The sequence below is a fragment of the Cavia porcellus genome, unplaced genomic scaffold, assembly GCF_034190915.1.
Source record: "Cavia porcellus strain 051 isolate PalLab524CR breed Dunkin Hartley unplaced genomic scaffold, mCavPor4.1 scaffold_30, whole genome shotgun sequence".
NCBI lineage: Eukaryota > Metazoa > Chordata > Mammalia > Rodentia > Caviidae > Cavia > Cavia porcellus.
The window spans coordinates 45,929,222-45,951,457 of NW_026947513.1; the positions used below are offsets into that span (position 1 = coordinate 45,929,222).

General features: G+C 40.6%; 1 protein-coding gene across 1 annotated transcript in view; it reads left to right on the plus strand.

Moving 5' to 3' along the window:
* The first annotated feature begins 6,428 nt into the window (after positions 1-6,428).
* The window catches only part of Mob1b (MOB kinase activator 1B), a 71,227-nt gene continuing 55,419 nt past the window's right edge, over positions 6,429-22,236 (plus strand). The window contains exon 1 of the mRNA XM_063240559.1: positions 6,429-6,594. Within this exon, the coding sequence (XP_063096629.1) occupies positions 6,581-6,594 (14 nt within the window). The 5' untranslated portion in view covers positions 6,429-6,580. The remainder of the gene's footprint in view (positions 6,595-22,236) is intronic.

Genomic DNA, 22,236 nt, shown 5'->3' on the forward strand with positions numbered 1-22,236 from the left:
GGCAGGAGGATCATCATAAATTCGAGACCAGCTTGATCTACAAAGTGAGCTCAAGGCCAGCCTGAACTGCATATCGAGATACTGTCTCAAAAAGACCAAAAAAAAAAAAAAAAAAAAAAAAAAAAAAAAAAAAAAAGATTCGTGGTCAATGAAATGTTCCTTATTCTATTTTAAATAAAGAGTTACTGTAAATAAGAATGTTTCTATTTTGAGGTTTTATGAGTTTTGGTAATAGGAGGCTTCATCAAAGTTTAAGAACCTAGGGTGCATTGCTAGCCATCTGAAGTGAGATTGTATAGCATGTCAAACATTACTTAGAATGTGTTCATTCAAATTCAGTTCATCTGGAATGGAGAGAAAGATGGGAAATTAAGTTTCTAAATTCAGATTATATTTACTGTCGGTGTTGCACACTCAAGTACATAAACTCCCAACATTCCTTTCCTTGTCTATAAAATTGGGAAAACACTTAATATCAATCTAATTGAGCAGTGTAAGCAATAACTGATGTAGAAATAAAACATACGGAGTCTTACAGTGACTGACCTATAGAAATATTGTCAATTGTGGTCAGAAAAAGTCTCACACAGTGAGCTAATTAGGTGGAATAATTACTGCACTAATCTAAATACTGTGCTGTGAAGAGCACTGCAGGACAGAGCACTTCATCAGGCTCCCGAGCGAGCGTCTGCTGCCACCTACACCTTTCCCAGTTTGCTTGTTCAGGTGTCCGCTCTGCTGGAGCCCAACCAGGCTTCTGACTCGGGAGAGAACAGCTGCGCAAGGATTTTCTGAGGCCAGCTTAGTCCCAGGATTTGAACTTACGTTTCTTTCCTCTAACATTACTGGCATTTACTTTTCATTTTATAAGCAAGAGGATCTTTACAAGTAGGCAGAAAAATGCTGGCTAATGTGTGGGCCAGGAAAGTTCCCTTTAGCTTCTAAGAATTATCTTTAATTTCTAGCAATTTTTAAACCTCCAACTACTAACAGAACCTTTGGGTGTTTTTTTTCTCAAACCTAGAGCCTGATTTTCTTTTTGCTGTGGGATATTAGACCAGATAAAGGGGGTCAGCACTGCCGTGCTGCCTATGTGCTCAGTACTTGGCTTCAGTTGTGATCAGTCCACAGCCAATTGTGGGTCATCTATCCTCTTTCCCTACTCATATTATTGAGGCGAATTCTAGGCATATTATCCTACCTGTAAATATTACAGTGCATATTCCTAAGCTCAGGATTTTAAAAAATAAGCAGTGTTCGTATTTTCAGTGTGTCATCGACAGCGCATGCATCTGCTGCTGTTTCCCAGGCTGCTCATTTGTATCAGGGTGCACTTGAGGCCACACACAGCCCTCAGGTGACTTCCTGTTACACGCCTTCCAATCTCTAAATTCTGATAGGGGCCTGGCTTGGTTTGTAGATAGTTTAGTGCTATCTGGAGGTGGCCGAGCCTTAGAGCAGTGGTGAACCTGTGGCACGCGTATTTTTTATTTTAAGACAAAAGATGTTCATGGATGAGTCGTTTTTCTAAACTAAATTTAACCTTAGCATTCAGGCTTACTGGTAGTGGGGCACCTTGTGGTAAATAAGTAGGCTCTGGGTCAGTTTGGGTGCTGGCTCTAAAGGTTTGCTTTCTCTGATGGGGGGGCAGGGAGGAAGCCAAGTTAAGGAGGGGAGTCCTTGGAAGGGACTCAGGGACCCTGGCACTTTCTTGTCTCTGTTTTCCATTCTCAGCTGTCAGGAGGTGAGCTCTAATTCTGTCTTGGACATCACGATGCTCTGACTAACCATCAGCCCAAAGACAATGGTGTGAAGTAACAATGGACTGAAACCTCCAAAACCACGTGCCAAAGAAACTTCTCTTTTTTGGAGGAGGTGGGTGGTGTTAAAACAGGGTCTGGCTATGTAGTGCAGGCTGGCCTTGAACTCATCATGTAGCCCAGGCTGACCTTGAGCTGGCAGCCATACTCCTGCCTCAGTCTCCCAAATGCTTGGATTATAGGTGTGTGCTACTGTGTGCAGCTACCTTTCCTCTTTTAAATTAATTTTCAGATATTTTGTCACAACCATGGACCACTGACGGACACAGTATTTGCTAACACTGTTTTTCATTTTCTTTCTTTTCCATTTTTCTTCTTCTAGGTACAGGACCTTTGTACTGAGCTATATCGCCAGGCTTTATTTTTTATTTTCAACAGGATTTTGCCATATTGCCTGGTCTGACCTTGAACCTGTGATCCCCCCGCCTCAGCCTTCCAAAAGGCTAGGATTACAAGTATATACTGCACATTCCTTTATTCCATTTCCCCTGTAAATTGATAAATCATATATAGTGGTTTGATCAGATTCTGGTTTTATTCTGGAGGAGAATTAAAGAAGAAACATAGAAAAAAAGAAAAAAAAAAAGAAGAAACATAGAAGTCTAAAGCCTACCCTATGCTCATCTGTTTGGGATATAAATTTCTTTCTAAAAGCCCTTTTAGCAGATACGGTGGTACCTGACTGTAATCTCTGCACTTGGGAGGCTGAGGTAGGAGAATCTCTGCAAGTCCAAGGCCAGCTGGGTTACATACTGAGTTTAAGGCCAGCCTGACCTATATAGCCAGACCCTGTCTAAACAACAAAAAACAAAAAGCTGTTCTGATGGTTTTGAATACCATTTGCTTGCTGAGGACTCCTGCATTTATACTTCTGTTTAGGTCTTTCCAAGGCTTCACAGAGTAGACGAAACTTCACCTTTAATTACTAAAGACAGCTGGGGATTTAGTTCAGTGGTGTAAGCATCTGCCTGGCAAGTGCAAGGTCCTGAGTTCAATCCCCAGTACCAAACAAAAAAAAAATTACTAAAGACATCCTTAAGTGCACATGCCCAAGATACAACTTTTGATTTTACTCAATTCATGGCTCATATATTCCTTATAACTGCAGCACCGTCTACAGCTATGAAAACCAAAAATTTCCATCCTTGACTCCTTTCTGTCTCTACTTCTGACAATCAATTCTAAGCGCTCTGGTTTCACTTCCACGTTACACACTTGTTAGCTGGGCATGGTGGAGCACATCTGTGATGCTAGCGATCAAGGCTGAGACAGAAGGATTGCCTAGAGTTCAAGGCCAACTTAGGTGCCATGGTGAGTGCCTGAACTACATAGCAAGAGCCTGTCTCAAAACGATGTTATTCAGATTGCTTAATTTTATTATCTGATGCATCTGCTGACTTCTCAGTAGCTCTTCGATAAATTCTAAATGACTTGGGTCAGCCTGGAAGTCCAAGCCTGCCTTCTTTTTTCATGTCAAGCCTCAAGAACACAAGAAGCTCTTTCTCATTTTAGAGAATTTTCACTGTTACTCTCTTTAACAGCAAATGTTCTTCCCCTACCTCTTTGTATGACTAGCTGCTTCTTTTGAGTTTTAGGAAAAATATTAACTCCTTGGAGAGGTCTGGTTTGTTTTTGTTTTTTTTGAGACAGGGTCTCACTATGGAGCCTAGGCTTGCTTCAAGCTTACGGCAATCCTCCTACACTCTTCCCAGAGTTCTGGGATTATAGACATGTGATACCATGCCTGGTATAGAGAGGCCATTCTTAACCTAATCTGCTCTGAAATTAGGCTGTTTTCACCATTACTCTGTATCACAATATTGTGCTTATTTCATAGCTTTGCACTACATTTATAATTTTTTTCATATTTATGTAAATATATGTTGAACAAAAAACTAACTTAAATGAATAGAAGATTGAGAACATATGTTCTATTCTGTTCATGTCAAATTTCAAATTTTTGACTGGGTGTGGTAGAGCATGCCTATAATTCCAGCTTCGGGAGGCTGAGGAAGGAGGATTTTGCAAATTCAAAACCAGCCTGGGCTACAAGGTGAGCTCAAGGCCAGCAAAATGCTGTCTCAAAAAGACAAAAACAAACAAAAATGTCAAGTTTTGAAAACTTGGGGAACAGAAAACAAATTTTAATAATATTGTTTCTCGAACAAGGACTATATTTTGATCACAGATTTTTTTTTTTTTTTTTGAAACTGGGTCTTGCTATGTAATCCAGGCTGGCCTTGAATTTGTGGCAATCCTCCTGACTCAGCCTCACAAGTGCTGGGATTACAAGCATGCATCGCCATGCTTAGCCAAGAGTAACTTTTTAAAACTGAAATTTTAGTGAGTTCAATCCCTGTACTGCAAAAATACTGAAATTTTTATTTGTATATAATCTCATCAAAATTTCCATATTGTCAGTGTACTGAATAATTTTATATGATAGTGACTGCTTGATTTAAAGCTTAATATGGGATCGCATGCCTGTAATCTTAGCACTCAGGAGACTGGGGCAGAAGGATTGCTGTGAGTTTGAGACTACAAAATGAGCTCACGGCCAGCCTGAATTACACAGTGAGACCCTGTCTCAAAAGGATGAAGAATAAGAAAAAAAAAGCCTAACCTACTATGCTGCAACCCAAAACTCTTGAGGTTCTTGGGGTGAAGGACCACGAGAAGATGGGAAAACAGAGTAAAGCTGGGGTCAGGTGGAGCCCTTACTCTCTTGCTGGGAGAAAAGAAACTGCTCAACCACTATAGCAGGTTTATTTACATACTCAGAAGGATGATGTCAATTTCAACCCTGCTGCCTAGCAACTTGTTTGCCTGGCAGACCTGGACCCTTGCCTTCTTGGAGCTAGAAAGCTTGTTTATGGAGCTTGCTTTGGGCTGTGTTGTTAGGGCTAACCATAATTTAGCCCCATGAATGTAATCAATTTCCAGCCTCCAGGGTTCCCTACACTACTAGAATTCTGTACTGTTAACATGATACTTATTTTTAGAATCAATACATGTGAATTTCATTATCTAGAGGTGTGATAAAGAGCTTACTTAACAGGGAGGTTTGTAGTCTGTCCTGCCTCAGTGTTTCTCCTGATGCAGTGTGATAGATGCATGTGAATTATGCCTCATCATGGAGCAGTTGGGAACTGTGCACCAGTTTTGTTTAAAGACCTAACAGTAGGACAATATCTTATGGATCATGTGGTAATCCAAAATACTCATTTTATCTATTTATTTCAATTTTCTAAAGTCATGGTATTACTATGTAGCCTCTCCTGCCTCAGCTTCCAAGTGCTGGGATTACAGGTATGTGCCACCATGTCTAGCTGAAAACTGTGATTTTCAAGAAGTCTAAACTAGTCTCTGATATATTACACACTTACTCTTCCTAACCTGGTCACTCCCTCACTTTTAGAAGACCACATCCAGAGCCGGAGCACAGGACTTTTACAACATAAATCTATTACTTCATTATACTAGGTCCTCTCTTCCCTTTTCCTGGTATCTTTCCAGAGTGTCAGTCTCAAATTATACTAATGACCTCTACTGTAACTAAGGTAGCACACGATTCTATTACTTTCTGTGAAAAATTTTACATAATGTTATCAAAATAACTGTGTAAGTGCAATCTAATGTATTTATTTGCACCGCCTTCAATAACATCTGCCCCTTGGAAGACAGGTCACAGGTAGATAAAGCCTAGAACTGATTGGCTTGGTTGGGTTTGCAAAAACTATGTGGACCTGCGGGCCAGGTAAGCACGCTGGTCTCCTCGGTGTATAGGGTCCTCCTCCCTGCAGCGGTGGTCTCTTTGGTGTACAAGGTCCTCCTCTCTCCAGTGGTGGCCTCCCCGGTGTACATGGTCCTCCTCCCCGCAGCGGTGGTCTCCTCCAGTAGTACTTGGTCCTCTTCTCTGTTGCAGGGGCACCCTCGGTGTACAGGGTCCTCCTTCCTGCAGTGGTGGCCTCCTCTTTTCTTCTTGCAGCAGAGTTATCCTCGGTGTACACCATCCTCTTCCCTGCAGCGGTGAAATCCTTAGTGTACACGGTCCTTCTCCCTGCAGCGGTGGCGTCCTCGGAGTACAGGGTCCTCACCCCCCGGGCAGGGCTGCAGGGAACAGACGGGCGCAGCACGTTGCTTCGCGAGCCTTTCCCGGGCAGAGCCTGGAGCTGTGCGCTCATGTGACCCTTTCCGGCTTCCCGAAGGCTCAGGGGCCGCGAGATCGTCACGACCCCCACGACGAGGCAGGGCGCGCGTCCTCTGCTTTCCAGCCCCGCCCGCTTGGACTCAACCAGGACAGAGCCTACTAGGACACACCGGCTTCTCGGTCCCCTTTCGGGCCTCCGCAGAGCCACACCCACACCGCTCCAGCCTGAGAACCGCCTCTGGCTTCAACGCCAGCGGGGAGAGCAGCTCCACAGCCTCCCGAGCTCCTGCTAGCCTGTACCTCTGGATTTCTGCCCCGAGCGCCACCGACCCTCGTGGCGCAGAAAGACAAGCCACTCCGGGGTTCGGGTCCAGCCCGGGCTGCCGCAGCTCTCGCGAGAGTTCGAGCGGGGCGGGGCCCGAGGCCGGCCGCCCCGCCCCCTGGGCGCGCTGCCCTTGGGTCCCCTTAGAGGCCGGAGCTCGGGAGGCGGCGCGTCGCTCGCCGGCGCTCTGCCGCTCCGCTCCGCTGCCTGCTCTGCTCTCGCTCGCCGCGCCCGCCGCCAGGCCCTGCCGCCCCGGCCCACCCTCGAGCTCAGCCCGTCCCCGGCGACATGAGCTTCTTGTTGTAAGTAGCCGGGTCGCGCCGGCTTTGTTCGGGCGCCTCGGGCCCGGGGCCCGGCCTCCGCTACCGTCCGCCCTGCGTCCGCCGAGCCGGCCTCGCCCGCCGCCCGGGCCGCGGGCACGGAGCCGCGGCGCCGACCGGGGACCGGGGCCCCCTCCCCGCCGGCGGGCTGGTCTCGGGCCGGGCGCCCCGCGTGGGCCCGCGAGGCCGCGGTCGTTTCCCATCTCCGCCTCGGAGCCCTCACAGAAGGGCGGAAGGCCGGGCCTGGCGGAGGTGGGGGCGCGCCTGAGCCCGGGCAGCCCGACAGACCCGGGGCCGGAGTCTGCCGCAGACCCTCCATGACGCAGGCGGAGGCCAGCGCTGCAGACTCTCTCTGTTCTGGTCTCTTCCCACCTCCCGTGGTGTTTAGTCATTACACTGGTCTCCGAAGCCTTAGAACGTAACTCGTCTCTTGGCCAGAGTATTGATTCTTCTTAGGGTGTTTGAGCAGTACTCAGCTTTGACAGGAGACGGACCGCCGGGCAGACTGTGTTTCCAGGATGCATGACAGGGGTTCATCTTGTGTCGACCTGCTGCTTGACGTGTTTGAGCTGTTCTCAGGTTCATCCTAAAAGTTGATTCTGAGTTGGTCAAAATGAAATAGTCCTACTGGAGATTACTGGATGACTGAAGTCCTTTGTGTATTATAATTCTCATCTACATATCCAGGCATCTCAGCTTGAGGCTTCTCATCTTGAGTGTAATCTTACATTGCTTATGTTTTAGTCTCGAGAACTTAAAAGCTGTCTTTGAAATAGCAGTGTGGGTGATGTCTGTGACGACTGCTGATGGGCGCGTGTCCCCGGGGACGCTAAGTTGGTAGAAGTAGGCAAGAGCCTTATTTGGCTGGAGCTACAGAATGAAGAAGGTTCTAGTGCTGTTTTCTGAATGCAAATACAGTCATGTCCTATTTTTTTTCAGAAGGGTGGCAGATTAGTTCATGTCTTCTGAAGGATATTAGCTGCTAATGTAAGTAGCACCGTAGAGGGTTTGGAGGCATGATTTTTTCAGCCAGGCCACATGTAACAATTAATACATTGTCAAAATATTAAGCTCTTGTGTGTGACAACCCCCCCCCCCCGCCCCAAATTAATTCAACACTTTCAGTTTTGGTCTTTGTCTAGGAGTAGTTTAGAAACCAAAGTGAAGACCACATAGAAATAATCACTATTAAAGCAAAAGAGCAAGTATTGGTTATCTTATCTGGTCTCCTCCTCCTCTTCTTCCTCGACCACCTCCTCTTTTTTTTTTTTTTTTTTGGTATAGTTTTCTGAATATTATTCTGAACTAATAGAAAGCAGAGAAAGAACGTTTAGGACTTATGAACATGTTTTCTTTTAGCTCTTGGAAGTGTGTGGGGAGGGCTGCTCTAAGTGGATAAGAGCAGAGGAAATGGGGTAGGGAGAGATAGGGTAGCAAGGTGATAAGTCATGACTCTTCAGAAGATAGAAGGAAATAACTATTGATTAAAAAAAGCTTTCACTGTAGCATATACTGGGTATCATTTATGACAACACAGCCACAGTGGAGCTTTACTAAAGAGCAGTATGTGTTGTGTGTGGGAGACAATTATAAGTGTCCTGGGACAGAGCTGAGCAGGGCAGGGGAATTTTTCAGTAGAGAGTCATCATAGCTTTGAATAATCCTCACAGGTGCCCAGATCATCTGACATCCTTGTGTAGCTTTTGCGCAGGTGCTCAGGATACATTTTCACTGTTTATGTGGATATGACTGAGACAAAGCTTTGGTTGTGCTGGGCGTTGGCCTCTGTATCATCAGTGAGACTCAAAGATGGATAAACTTCATGGGAATGTCATTAACTCTGTGGGCTCAGATATCTGAACATAGTCTCAGCACCTGCTGTGTGTCAGGTGTTGTGCGAGATGTCAGGACTCCAGAGAGGGTAGCCTGTGTCAGAGTCATGATCAACACGGGAGTCTGCAGTGTAAGGGAGCAATTTAAATGATACAATGTTCTTTTATTACAGGAATGGGTGATACTTAGTGAAAGGTGAATCAGAAAAAGTTCTCTAAGAGGGCAAGGGGAAATGGGAGAAGTCAGGCAGAGTGTTGGGGCATGAAATTGTATGTGAATGGTCCCTTTTCCAGTTTGTGTCAAAAGCTGTAGAATTTTGGAGCTAGATTGAAGCTATCTGTAACAGCCTATTTACCTTTTTGCTGCATGTTGCTGGTATACTGCTAGACAGTTTTCTGATAGTTACCCAGCAGGAGGTATTGTGGTCCAAATGGATTAAAACATTGTGGACACAGGGGTTCCTATGTTATTCAAAGGACTAGAAGCTGCAGCTGGTATTTATTTTGGTGTTTACACTGCCCCTGGGTTGGCTGGTAGGAACCCTGTTCATACCCATTTGTATGTCATCTTGACTTTTGCCGTCTTTTTCTGGGTACATCTTTTTTCCAGTCACAAGATATTCCAGATTGATCTTACTTTTTTTTTTTACCTCAACCCTGGGGCTGAGGTCCTTGGTTTCATTCAGTGGAGAATGGTATTTAGAAACCAAAGTCTAAAGGGAGTGAGGTGGTGGACACCTATAATCCTAGCACTTTGGATGGGCTAGTGCCATCCCAGAGTGGGCAACTTAGCAACTGGGTGCAGCCTTGGCTCAAAGCTCCAGCTCAGTGAGAAGGCTCTTGGTTCAGTTCTTTTTTCTTTTCTTTCTTTCCTTTTTTTTTTGAGACAAAGTCTCACTATGCACTTCAGGCTGGCCTTGCACTCACTTTGCAGTCCAATCTGGTCTCAAATTCATGATGATCCTCTTACCTCAGCCTCTCAAGTGCTGGGATGACAGGCCTGCACCACCATGCCTGGCTTAGTTCATTTCTTAGTATCTAAACAAAACAAATACCCATCAAAATCTTGATGATTGGTATGCTTATCATTACAGACATGCTGTTATCTCCAGACTGTCTCATTGGACACTGTTCCTAGATGCTTTCTTGGTCCTTGGGATGAAATGTCCAACATCTGTAACTTAAAGGCCTAGAGCTTTATTTGGGCACAGTTACAGTCCAGTTGTCCACTTCAGGCAGAGCTGCATGGGGGAGGGGCCTGGGAGGTGCCCACACCTTGGCAGCCAGGCAGCTGAAAGGAAGGGCGGAGCCTGGAGGGAGCCTGCCCTTCCAGCTCATGCCCAGTACCATCCCTCCATTGGGTCCTCTTCCCCTAGCCTTGCTGATGAGCATACGATGCCTTGGACATTCTGCACCCAAGCCATGACAACGGTGGGAGAAAATAAATATCACACACATTTACATCCAGGTTTTAGAGCTGTCAATGCTTGTGTTAGGTGAATTCTTAGCTTGCCCACCATCTTTGGGCCAATAGTGTGGAGTTTATTCTAGCCTTTTTTCTCCTTTATTGTATTTTTTGATTCTTTTAACAGTCTTCTCACTTCATCTTTCTGCCTGAGTCTGTGTGCCTGTCTGTCTGTCTGTCTTTTACGTTTTCTCTTAGTTTTTGATACCAAGTACAGGCCGGTCTTGAACTCATGAGGTAACATAGGCTTGTCTTCATCTTGCAGGTATCCTTCTGTATCAACCTTAAAACAACACTGTTGTCTGTGTCGATGACCTGTTGTTCAGGACTTTGAAGGGGCCCTATCAGTCAAGGCTGTTGAGCTCTGTCAGCCTTGTCTGGTGGCCCCTGGAGTCTCTTTCCTTCCCACTGTTGTTTCCCAGGTTGGCCTAAACTCCTGAGCTCCAGGAATCCTGCCTCAGCCTCAAATGTGCACCACTGTGCCCAGCTAACTTTTTCAGGACATGAGTGTTTGTATATGTGTATATATAACTTGGAATTTAACTTGGGGGCTCTATCCTAAAGTTGTATCTGCAGCCCTTTCAGTGTTTTTGGGTACTGGGAATTGAACCAAGGGCCTTTGTTTGCAATGAGCACCCTTCTTTTATTTATCTTTATTTTTTACTTTGGGTTTTGTTTTGGTTTTTTTCTAGACAGAGTCTCACTATGTAGTGCAGGTTGATTTTTAACTCAGATATGTAGCTCAGGCTACCCTCGAATTTAGAGTAATTTCCCTGCCTCAGCCTCCTGAGTGCTAGGGTTCCAGGTGTGCGTGCCACACCCATCTATACTTTGAAACAGGATCTTTCTAAATCACCAAGTCGCCTAGACAGGGCTGGAATCTTTGTGCTGCAGCTTGCCAGAGTACTGGGATTATAGACATGCACCATTGCATCCAGCTCCTTTTTAGGTTTTCTGCTGAGTCAAGGTCTTAATGAATTATATAGGCTGGCCTTGAATTTGGATTCCTCTTGCTTCAGCCTCCTAAATAGGTGAGATTACAGGTATGTACTACTGTTCCTGGCCTTTTCTCAGTGTTTTATTTGGAGAATTATGTGTCATTTAATATTTAGAAAAAAAATTCTGTTGCTGTTTACTTTTTTTTTTGTACCGGGGATCGAACTCACGGTCTCGCGCTATTGCTGGTTTTTTTTTTTTTGTTTACCATATAGTCTTTTTTAAATTTTGAAAGTAGCAAAATACAACAGAACAAGACAGAATAAAGTCAACTGAGACCGTGTAGTGAAATTGGTACAGCACTTCACAGCTGGTTACTGGGATAACAGTAATAGATATCACAGTATATTTCATTATCTTTACAATAGTTGTTCTTCAATCACATATATCAAAATAAAATGCAACACAGAACATTATAGAACTTAACAAAACAGAATATTGAATAGAGCAGTACCATTAATCAGAATAAAGCAGAAACAGTAATAAAAATATTTGCCTTCAAAGAGATGGTAGAAGGAAATCCCCTTTATTTGCTATGGTCAGCCTCCCAAGAGATGCTCAGATTTCTGGTTCCCATTTGCTAAGGCGGGGGGGGGGGGGTAAGAGAACTGAGATGTTTGACTCTAAGCTGTGCGCCAGTTAGCTCACTGTTGCTTAGCAGGGAGGCAGGCTGGTCTGTTGCTGTTTACTATACCAGAAAAAAGCTCCTCTTGGCCATGTATCAGTAGAAAGAACCTCCTGGATGAAGGGAATTCCTGCTTCTGTGTAACTATAACCCTTGAGAAGTCTGCTGTAGGCCCTTAAAATGTAGACGTTGTCACCTAGGAGCCATATGTTCAGGTCTTAACTCTTGGGTTAAAATGCATTTTCATTAGGTCCTGAGGTAATCTAAAAGCACCTTCTCATTTCGGAAGGTTTACACAGTGGTCAGTGGCTTGCTGCCTGAGTATTGATTTAAATGATCTGAAATAAAGTAAAGAAGAAAAATCTTTGAGATGTAATGTAAAACTACCTCTGTTTTTGAGAGTGTTCGAGGACCCTTACTGGACCCTCAAAATAGATCCTCTATTGTCTTTGCATACTTGTAATTACTAAAGTTTTTCTCTTTCTGGACTGTAAATTTCGCGAGTTTGTTCACCATTGTATTTCCCAGCATGTTGGTGCTGAATATTTCATGGAAAATGGAAAATATTTCATGGAAATTGTGTATGTGTGTGTAATCTATCCATATACAGATTCACTGGAGGCCGTCATGAGGAGAATAGCAGACAGGAGTGAGGAGACTTCTGCTTCAGGTTTTTTGGCTTACTGCCAGTGAAATGACCTTGGGGAGATGATAGTGTAGTTTCTTGTCCTCTGTGTTCCTGGGAGAAAGGAATGATGTCTCATTGGATTAATGTGAGAACTGACTGACAATGTACATAAACAGGAAGATCCTGTATAAACACTGTTAATTATCCTTGTTTGTGACATTTCCAAGCCCAGGATGTAGTATGTGAACCTTTTCCACATTCCAAATATTGTTTAGTCATCTTATAAATGCATAGCGTTATTACATAATGCAGGAAATTGTTAGATCCTGGCAGCTGAGGGAAAAGAGTGGGGCTTCAGAAATAATTAGGATATGTTCTCTTTCCCCTTAAGAATCTTTTTTTTTAAGTTCATGTGTGAATCTGATTGTTTTACCTTACGAGTATGGTCTCAAGTTGCATCCTTTACCTATAAAAGTTTCCAGTTTATCTTTCTTTATGGCTGAGTAGTGCTCCATTGTATAAAAATACCATACTTGCTGGGCATGGTGGCTCACGCCTGTAATCCCAGCACTCGGGAGGCTGAGGCAGGAGGATTGTTGGTGAGTTTGAGACCAGCCTAGGCTACAAAGTGAGCTCAAGGCCAGCCTGAACTGCACAGAGAGGCCCTTTCTCAAAAAGACAAAAAAAAAAAAAAAACAAAAACAAAAAACAAAAAATAAAAACAAAACAAAACCCAAAACAAATAAACAAAAACCATACTTTTTTTTTTTATCCATTCTTCAGTTGATGGGCACTTGGGTTGTTTCCAGGATCTAGCTATTACAGTTTGTGCTGCTGTAAACATGGGTGCACATATATTGCTGCGGTATGATGTTTTTAATTCTTTTGGAATGATACCTAAAAGGACAATAGCTGGGTTAAATGGAAACTCTAGTCCTAGGTTTTTTTTTTTTTTTTGTAGCGGAGATTGAACTCATGACCTCACACTTGCCAGGCAGGCACTTGTGCCACTGAGCTAAACCCCTGACCCTACCCCTAGTTTTTTGAGGAATCTCCACACTGATTTCCACAGTGGTTGTACCAGTCTACATTCCCACCATGGTGGAGAACAGTTTGTTTTTCCCTGCAGCCCCTCTAGCGTCTGTTACTGCTTGATTTCTTGATAGTAGCCATTTTTTCTGGGGTGTGGTAGAAGCGCAGTTTTGTTTTAATTTGCGTGTTTGAATGACTAGTGACATTGAACATTTTTGCATATATTTATTTGCTGTTTGTATTTCTTTGTCTAAGAAGTGTGTATTTATCTCAGATGCCCTTTTTGGATGTTCTTTAGGAATCTTAAAACTGAAGATCCTCATGTTTCGTAGATGTACTTCTTAGTGTGTTTAACTCATTAGATCCAAATCCACTGATTGATAGATGGTTGAGCATAACACTGGGTTCCACAGACACCTCCTTTCCTTTTCTACTGTAAATTTTTACTTCAATGTAGTTAGTAGTAGCCAGCAGTGCCTCTCAGTAACTCTTCCTGAGGAATATAGGAAGCAATCTGTGTTTACACACTAGGTATAATGAAAGGCAAGGTGTGTGCAGGTGTGCAAAAGTGTCAAACCAAGATTTTCACCAACATTGTGCCCTAACAGGTTTGGCATATGTTTACCTGAGCACCACAGAGGATGTAATATACTCTTACCTCTCTAGAATTTGTTTTAAAAGAAATTTTCTTTTGATTTTTCTGTTAGAAGTAGCCCAGTTCAGTACAATGGTACATGAAAAACCAGATTTGCAAGTTTTGGAGGAGTTTAAAAATGAATCATCAGATTACTCATGTATAGATGACGAAGATGATCCATTATGGTACAGTACATGCTTTTGTAACAGAAGAGTTATATGAGTGTATTATAATGATGACTATGAGTTTGATGTTGGCCATGTGAGCCAAAGTTCTTGTGACAGTGAAATGGAGCAAGAATCAACTGTACAGACACAGGGAATGCAGACCTCCTTAATTTAGATGACAAAGATGTCAGTGCATATTTGACTAGAAGAAATGTTGCAAAGTGATCATGCAACCAAGTAGAATGACCCAATATTAGAACTAGGTCTGAGCTGGGCGTGGTGGCTCATGCCTGTAATCCCAGCACTCAGGAGGCTGAGGCAGGAGGATCATTGTGAGTTTGAGACCAGTCTAGGGCTACAAAGTGAGCTCAAGGCCAGAGAACTGCACAAGGAGACCCTGTCTCAAAAAAGATGAAAAAGAAAGAACTAGGTCTGAAAATATAGAGCGGGTCTTGGCAGGGGTGAAATGTATTGGACAAAATGCCACCACTGCCATTCAGTATTGGAAATTGTAACAGATGAAATGCTACAAGATGCTATGAAATATACAAAAGCTAAAACACAAGTAAAACATTCTGTATGCACCAGTAGCCATATTGAAAAATATATTTATTATGATATCTTACTAGCTGAACTGAAAGCATTCATAGTTTTGCTGTACTTACTAGGAATTTCCCATTGTAATGGCAGGAATGTAAAAGACTTATAGAAAAGCAGTTGGTCAAAATATGGCATAAGAATTATGTACTTATGGATGTGAGGACTTATGCTTTCAGTATAGAAATTTATCCTGGAACTCAGCCATCAGGTTCTTATTCATCACAATAATAAGCCAAATGATTTTGGGAACAGACTCATTCTTCCAGCTCCTGAACTAATCAGAAAGTGACATTTGACAGTTGGTTTACCAGTTTCCAGTTGATATTACATTTGCTAATAGAGCACTAGTTGATCAGTGTAGGAACTGTGTGCAGGAACAAAGCAGCAATCCCAAATGAAATGTTGCAATTTCAAAACAGAATCGTGTGTTTTCGGAAAGGTTTGCCTTCATCTCAGATATAGCAAAGAAAAACTGGTACTGCTGTCAACATTGCACCATGATGGAAATATTGTTACAGAAACCTCCACAAAATGGAGATGGAAACTTTTTACAACAAAACCAAATGCAGAATAGATGTTGTTGATGAGTTATGCAACAACTATGATGTCACTGAAAACACAAACCATTGGCCTCTGGTTGTGTTTTACTTGATTCTAAATGTGTGGCATATATAGTTTAATAGTTACAAAGAAAATAGTAAGTGTGAAATACCATGGAGAAATATTTTTAGAGGATTGAGACTGGAACTCATAACTTACTGCAGAGGAAAACCAGAATGTTTCTACTCAGGGAAGTACACAAAAAAATTGTAGACCACACTGGTGAGGTGACAGATAAGCAGGCAGGTGCAGCATCACAAAGACCTGCTGTGACACTAGGAAAGCAAAAGGACACCAGCTGTGATCTCAAGAAAGGACAGAAGCAGCGATGTGCTGCCAGTGTAAGCAGTACTTGTATGTGGAACGTGCTGTTGCCTGTATGAAAACTGCCTTAGGTGTGATAATTGAAGTAAAGATTTTTTTGTACATTTTTTTAAAACTAGGAATCGAACTGAGGACCTTGTGCTTGCTAGGCACTTGCTTGTGCTGCTGAGCATACCTAGCCCCCCCTTTTTTTGTAGAGTTTTATTGTTATTTTCATTGTAGTTCATAAAGGAATTTATTTGTTGTTTTTTTAGACTTTGTATACCTAAAACCAGTTGATACTGAAAATTTTGATTTTTTTTTTTGTCTTTTTCATTTTTATCGGTACCAGGGATTGAACTCATGACTGCTTGCTTACAAGGCAGGCACTTATGCCGCTGAGCTAAATCCCCAGCACCCTAAAATTTTGATATATTATAAACAATACTAAAAATCAATACTTTATTACTTTATATTTTTGATATTTTTTCCTGTTAAGTACTCACTGTTTAATATAATAAAATATAAAATTAATAATTCATCAATAAATATTCAAAAGAACAGATGTGATTCTTGTACACACACAATAATGCATCTTTATGACAAAATTGGCACTGGTTTAACAGATTGGTAAAGTCATTACATCTTTGCTCCCAGTTCCAGAATAGTCTTATATTCATAAGATGGCACTAATTCCTGAAATTTTGTAGGATCTGTGATGTAAATCGAAGTGCTTTCTTAGTTTGAGATTAGGTTTTCTTAGGCATATTAGTTCAATTATTCATTTACTTTATAATTTCCAAGTTTTTGTTGTTGTCTCTTATTTTATCTTATAGGATTATGATTTTTTTTTGTACTGGGGATTGAACTCATGACCTTGTTCTTGCCAGGCAGGTACTTACACTGCTGAGCTAAATCCCCAGTCCTCTAGAATTAAGATTTTTTTAAAAATTCAGTTTATACCAGGTGTTGGGGCATATGTCTGTAATTCTAGCTGCTTGGGAAACTGAGACATGAGAGTTGCAAGCCTGAGTCTGACCTGGATAATTTAGTGAGGCCCTGTCCAAAAATTAAAAAGCTGAAATAGCAGCCTATGTGGTGGGGCACCTTTGGGGCTACTCCACCAAAAATAAACCACTTTAAGTAAGAAACGAGTTATTGAATATTTTCTTTTTTTTTATTTAAAAAAAAAGATTAAGATAAAAGAGCACATAACACATGTCAGAACAGAACAATTTAAGCAACACAGTGTTTCACCACAAGACAATCTGACATAACAGTTGCTACCATAGTGTCTCTTTCCTTGAAACATTTGAATATACCTTGCTATACTATAGTATAGCATAAAAAGATAGTGTAAAACATAAAAAGACAGTGTCAAACCATTTAATAGAATGAAAGTATTACAAGGTATTCAGAAGCAACTAACAGAAAATGAACAATGGTTACTATATTATCTCCTTGTCTATAAAAAACTTGGTTTATACTATCACATATAATAAAATCCAGTAAGATACAACATGATAAAACCGATGTAGATGATCATAAGCTTGGTGGGACTTCAAAACAAGATGATATTAAATCATCACTACCTATTATAATGTCTTGATTTCTTCAAAATAGCTGTTCATATCACAGGCAATAAAATCCAACAACCCACCATAAAACCATTCCACTTAATGAATGAAAACATTATAAGGTTTCAAAGCAATATAATGGGGAATCATAATTACCACATACTTTTATGCATTCTTACCATTTCTTACACTAGGGAAACTGTTCTGTATTTATACATGTGAGTTTGATTTATTTCGCTTATGAGTATGGTCTCAAGCTGTGTCCATTTATAAATATCTCAATGTGATCATTCTTTATAGCTGAGTAGTACTCCATTGTATAAAAATACCACAACTTTTTTTTATCCATTCCTCAGTTGATGGACACTTATAGATTGTATCCAAGATCTGGCTATTACAAATTGTGCTGCTATAGACATGAGTGCACATATATCACTGTGGTATGATGTTTTCAGTTCTTCTGGGAATATGCCTAGAAGTGTAATAGTTGGAACAAATGGGACTTCCAATCCCAGCTTTGCTGAAATCTCCAGACTGACCTCCACAATGGTTGCACCAGTCTACACTCCCACCAACAGTGTAGGAGAGTTCCTTTTTCCCCACAGCCTCTCCAGCATTTGTTGTTGGTAGTTTTCTTGATCCTGGCCATTCTTTCAGGAGTGAGATGGAATCTCAGTGTTGTTTTAATTTGCATTTCTCTAATGAGTAATGATGATGAACATTTTTTCATGTATTTATTTGCCATTTGTATTTCTTCGTTTGAGAATTGTGTATTCATCTCAGATACCCATTTTTGGATTGGATTTTTGAATTTTGGGGGTCTGATTTTTTAAAAATTCTTTATATGTTTTACACAGAAGTCCTTTGTCTGAGGGACAGTTCACTAAGATTGTTTCCCAGTTTGTGGGTTTTCTAGAATGCTAGAGAATTCTTTTGACATGCAGAAACCTTTTAATGAGACATGATCCAAGTTATTGATTCTGGGAAGCGGTTTGATTCCTGTTCATGAATTCTCTACCTCCCCCTATGTCTTCAAGGTTTTTACCCAAGTTGTCTTCCAATAGGTTTAGTGTTTCTGTTTTAATATTCAGGTGTTTGATCCATTTAGATTTTATTTTAGTTCATGGTGATAGGCATGGGTCTAATCTTAGTTTTCAGCATATGGAGAGCCAGGTTTTCCAACACCATTCATTAAAGAGACTGTCGTTCTTCCAGTGAACATTTTGGCCCCTTTATCAAAAATAAGGTGGTTGAGTGTATTTGTAGTTATGGTTGTATCTTCTATTCTATTGATCTTTGGCTCTGTTTTTATTCCAGTACCATGTTGATTTTACTACAGTTGCTTTGTAGTATAACTTCAAGTCAGGGATTGTGATGCCTTGGCCTTTGCTGCTTAGAAATGTCTTTGCTATCTAAGTCTTTTGTGGTTCCAGATGAGTTTTAGGAGTGATTTCTCTAGATCTGTGAGGTATGATGATGGTATTTTTATTGGGATTGCATTGAATCTGTATAACAGTTTTGGGAAAATGGCCATTTTCACAATATTTATTCTTCCTATCCATGAGCAAGGGATGTCTTTCCATTTCCTGAGATTCTCTTCAGTTTTTGTTTTCAGTGTATTATAATTTTCCCTATATAGATCTTTCACTTCTTTCATGAGAATAATTCCTAAATATTTCATTTTTTTGGATGCTAGTGTGAAGGGTATGGCTTCTCTTATTTCTGTGATTTTTTTGTTAGTGTATAGAAATGCTATTGATTTTTGAGTATTAATTTTGTATCCAGCTACATTGCTGAATCCATTTATTATATCTAGGAGTCTTTCAATGGAGTTTTGGGGATCTTCTGTGTAGAGTATCATGTCACCCACAAATAATAATTTAACCTCTTCTTTTCCTATTTTTATCCATTTTATTTCTCTCTTTTGTCTAATTGCTCTTGCTAGTATTTCCAGTAGTATATTAAATAGTAGTGGTGATAAGGGACATCCTTGTCTTATGCCTGATTTTAAGGTAAAGACCTTCAGTTTTTAGCCATTTAGTATGATACTGGCTGTTGGTTTTCATAGATAGCCTTTATCATATTGAGGTAAAGACCATCTATTCCAATTTTCTGTAAGGTTCTTATCATGAGTGAATGTTGGACCTTATCAGAAGCTTTTTCTGCATCTATAGAAATGATCTTGTAATTCTTACTTTTGGCTTTATTGATATGGTGGATTACATGTATTGATTTACATATTTACATATGTTGAACTATTCCTGCATGCCTGGAATGAATCCCATTTGGTCATGGTGTATAATCTTCTTGATGATTTGCTGCATCGTATTTGCCAATATTTTATTAAGGATTTTTGCATCTGTGTTCATTAGGGAGATTGGCCTGTAGTTCTCTTTTTTTAGTTGGGTCTTTCTCACGTTTTGGTACTAGAGTAATATTTGCTTCCAGGAATGACTTAGGAAGGATTGCTTCCCTTTTGATTTCATTGAAGATTTTGAGGAGTGTCGACATTAAGTCTTCTTTGCATTTCTTGTAGAATTCCTCAGTGAATCCATGTGGGCCTGGGCTCTTCTTTGTAGGTAAGAACTTCATTACATTTTCAATTTCATTAATAGAGATTGGGTTATTCAGCAGTTTTACATCTTCTTGACCTAGCTTTGGTACTTCATATGTTTTTAGGAATCTGTCAATCTCTTCTGTGTTATCAAACCCTTGAGAATAGAGGTTTCCAAATAGGTGTTGATGATCTTTCTGTATTTCTGTAGTGATTTTGCCTTTTTCATTCCTTATTGCATGAATTTGAGCTTTTTCTTCCCTTTTTAAAATAAGGTTGGCTAAGGGTTATCAATTTTATTTATTCTTTCAAAGAGCCGACTCTTTGATTCATTGATTCTTTGAATTGTTTTCTTAGTCTCTATTGCATTAATTTCTGCTCTGATTTTTATAATTTCTTCCCTTCTTTTGGCTTTGTGCTTGACTTGCTCTTCTTTTTCTAGATGTTTGGGGTGTAGCATCAGGTTATTTATTTGTATTTGTTCTGTTTTCCTGATGTGGGAACTCAGTGCAATAAATTTTTCTTTGAGGACAGCTTTCATTGCATCCCACAGATTCTGGTTAGTTGTATTTGTATTTTCATTTGCTTGTAGGTATTGTTGAATTTCTTCTTCAATTTCTCCTGTGACCCACTGATTGCTCAAGAGTGTGTTATTCAGTTTCCATGTGTTTGTGGGAATTTTGCAGTATCTTTTATCATTAATTCCTAGTTTCATAGCTCTATGATCGATAACATGCATGGGATAATTTCAACTCTTGCATTTATTTAAATATGTTCTGTGGGCTAGTATATGGTCTGTTTTGGAGAATATCCCATGTACTACTGAGAAGAATGTGTATTCTGATGTTGTTGGATGAAACACTCTGTATATGTCTATCAAGTCCATTTGTTCAGAGGTGTGATTCAGTTCTGTTATTTCTTTGCTCATTTTTTGTCTGGTTGATCTGTCCCTTGGTTTCAATGGTGTGTTAAGGTCTCCTGTTATAATTGTGTTATTGCTAATTTGGTTTTTCATTTCTATTAATACTTGCTTTATATAACTGGGTGCTGTGGAATTAGGTGCCTACATATTTAAGATTGTTATCTCTTGCTCTTGAAGTTTTCCCCTAACCAGTATGTAATGACCTTCTTTATCTCTTCTGTTCATTCTTGGTTTGAAGTTCACATTGTCTGCAAACAGAATAGCTACCCTCACTTTTTTTTGGGTTCCTGTTGCATGAAGTATTGTTTTCTATCCTTTGACTTTCAGTCTGTGAGTATCCTTTTGGGTTAAATGGGTTTCTTGTAAACAGCATGTGGTTGGATGTTGTTTCTTGATCCATTCTGCCAGTCTGTTTCTTTTAATTGGTGCATTGAGACCATTTACATTAATGGTTATAACTGTTATATGTTGGTTTATTGTTGAATGTTATCTTTCTGCTGTTGCATCTTTATCTTTCCATTCTGTTTAATTGTTTGCTTTGCTTAGTGATTTTTTTCTAAGTGTATCTAAACTGTCTTTCAGTATTCTTTGCAGGGTTGGCTTGGTGATCATGAAGTTCTTCAGCTGTTCTTTGTCATGGAAGTACCTTATTTCTCCGTCGATTTTGAAGGCCAGTTTTGCAGGGTACATCAGTCTAGGTTGGAAATCATTTTCCTTTAGGATCTGAAATACTTCACTCCATGCTCTTCTTGACTTTATTGTTTGTGCAGAGAAGTCTGCTGTGATTCTGATAGGTTTTCCTTTATAGGTGATCAGTCTTTTCTCTCTGACAGCTTTTTATATTCTATTCTTATGTTGGATTTCTGGGATGGTGATTATTATATGTCTCGGTGTAGTTTAATTTTGGGCATGGCTATTTGGAGTTCAATATTCTTCACTAATCCTGCTGTCAGTTTCCATTGTCATGTTTGGGAAATTTTCAGTTATTACTCTCTAAATGTCCTCTTGACATCCTTTACGTTGTCTCCTTTTTCATTTATCCCTATCAATCTTGTGTTGTTTTTCTTTGCATCATCTTGCAGCTGTTGAATTGTTATTTCCTGATTCCTTATTATCTTTAAAAGATCTTTCTTTTCCTGTTCACTAGCTGCAATCTTGTCTTCGAGGTCTGAAATTCTATGTTTACTTTCATTGAGGCGGTTTTGATGACTTTGAAAGGAATTTTTGATTTCCTGTATATCTCTTTGCATCTGCTTCATGTATTCTCTTCGTTTCTTATATTGTTCATCCAGGGATTCTATCTTTTTATTTAGTTCCTCCAATTTTTTAACTGTGTCTTCTTTAGGTAGGTTCAGCATCTCTTTTATTTCTTTTATCATTTCTTCTTTTACCTGGTAGATTATTTCTAGAATTCAAACTTGAAACCTTTAAATCTTTATAGCCTCCTGGAGTTGCTTCTTTATTTCAGTTGCTATTATTTCAGGTATTTTAGGTGTATGGCATATGTTTTCTTCTATGTACATAGTTCCTAAGGTTTTTTGGGATGGGCTGGAGGCTTGAGATTGTATTTTGGTCTTTCATTTTGTCATTTTCCTATATTTCCATGTTTCAAGTGTTATTCCAAGGTTTTCCCTGGGCCTGTTGGAAATCCTCTTCTATAATTTCATTCAGTTCCCTGGATTGAGA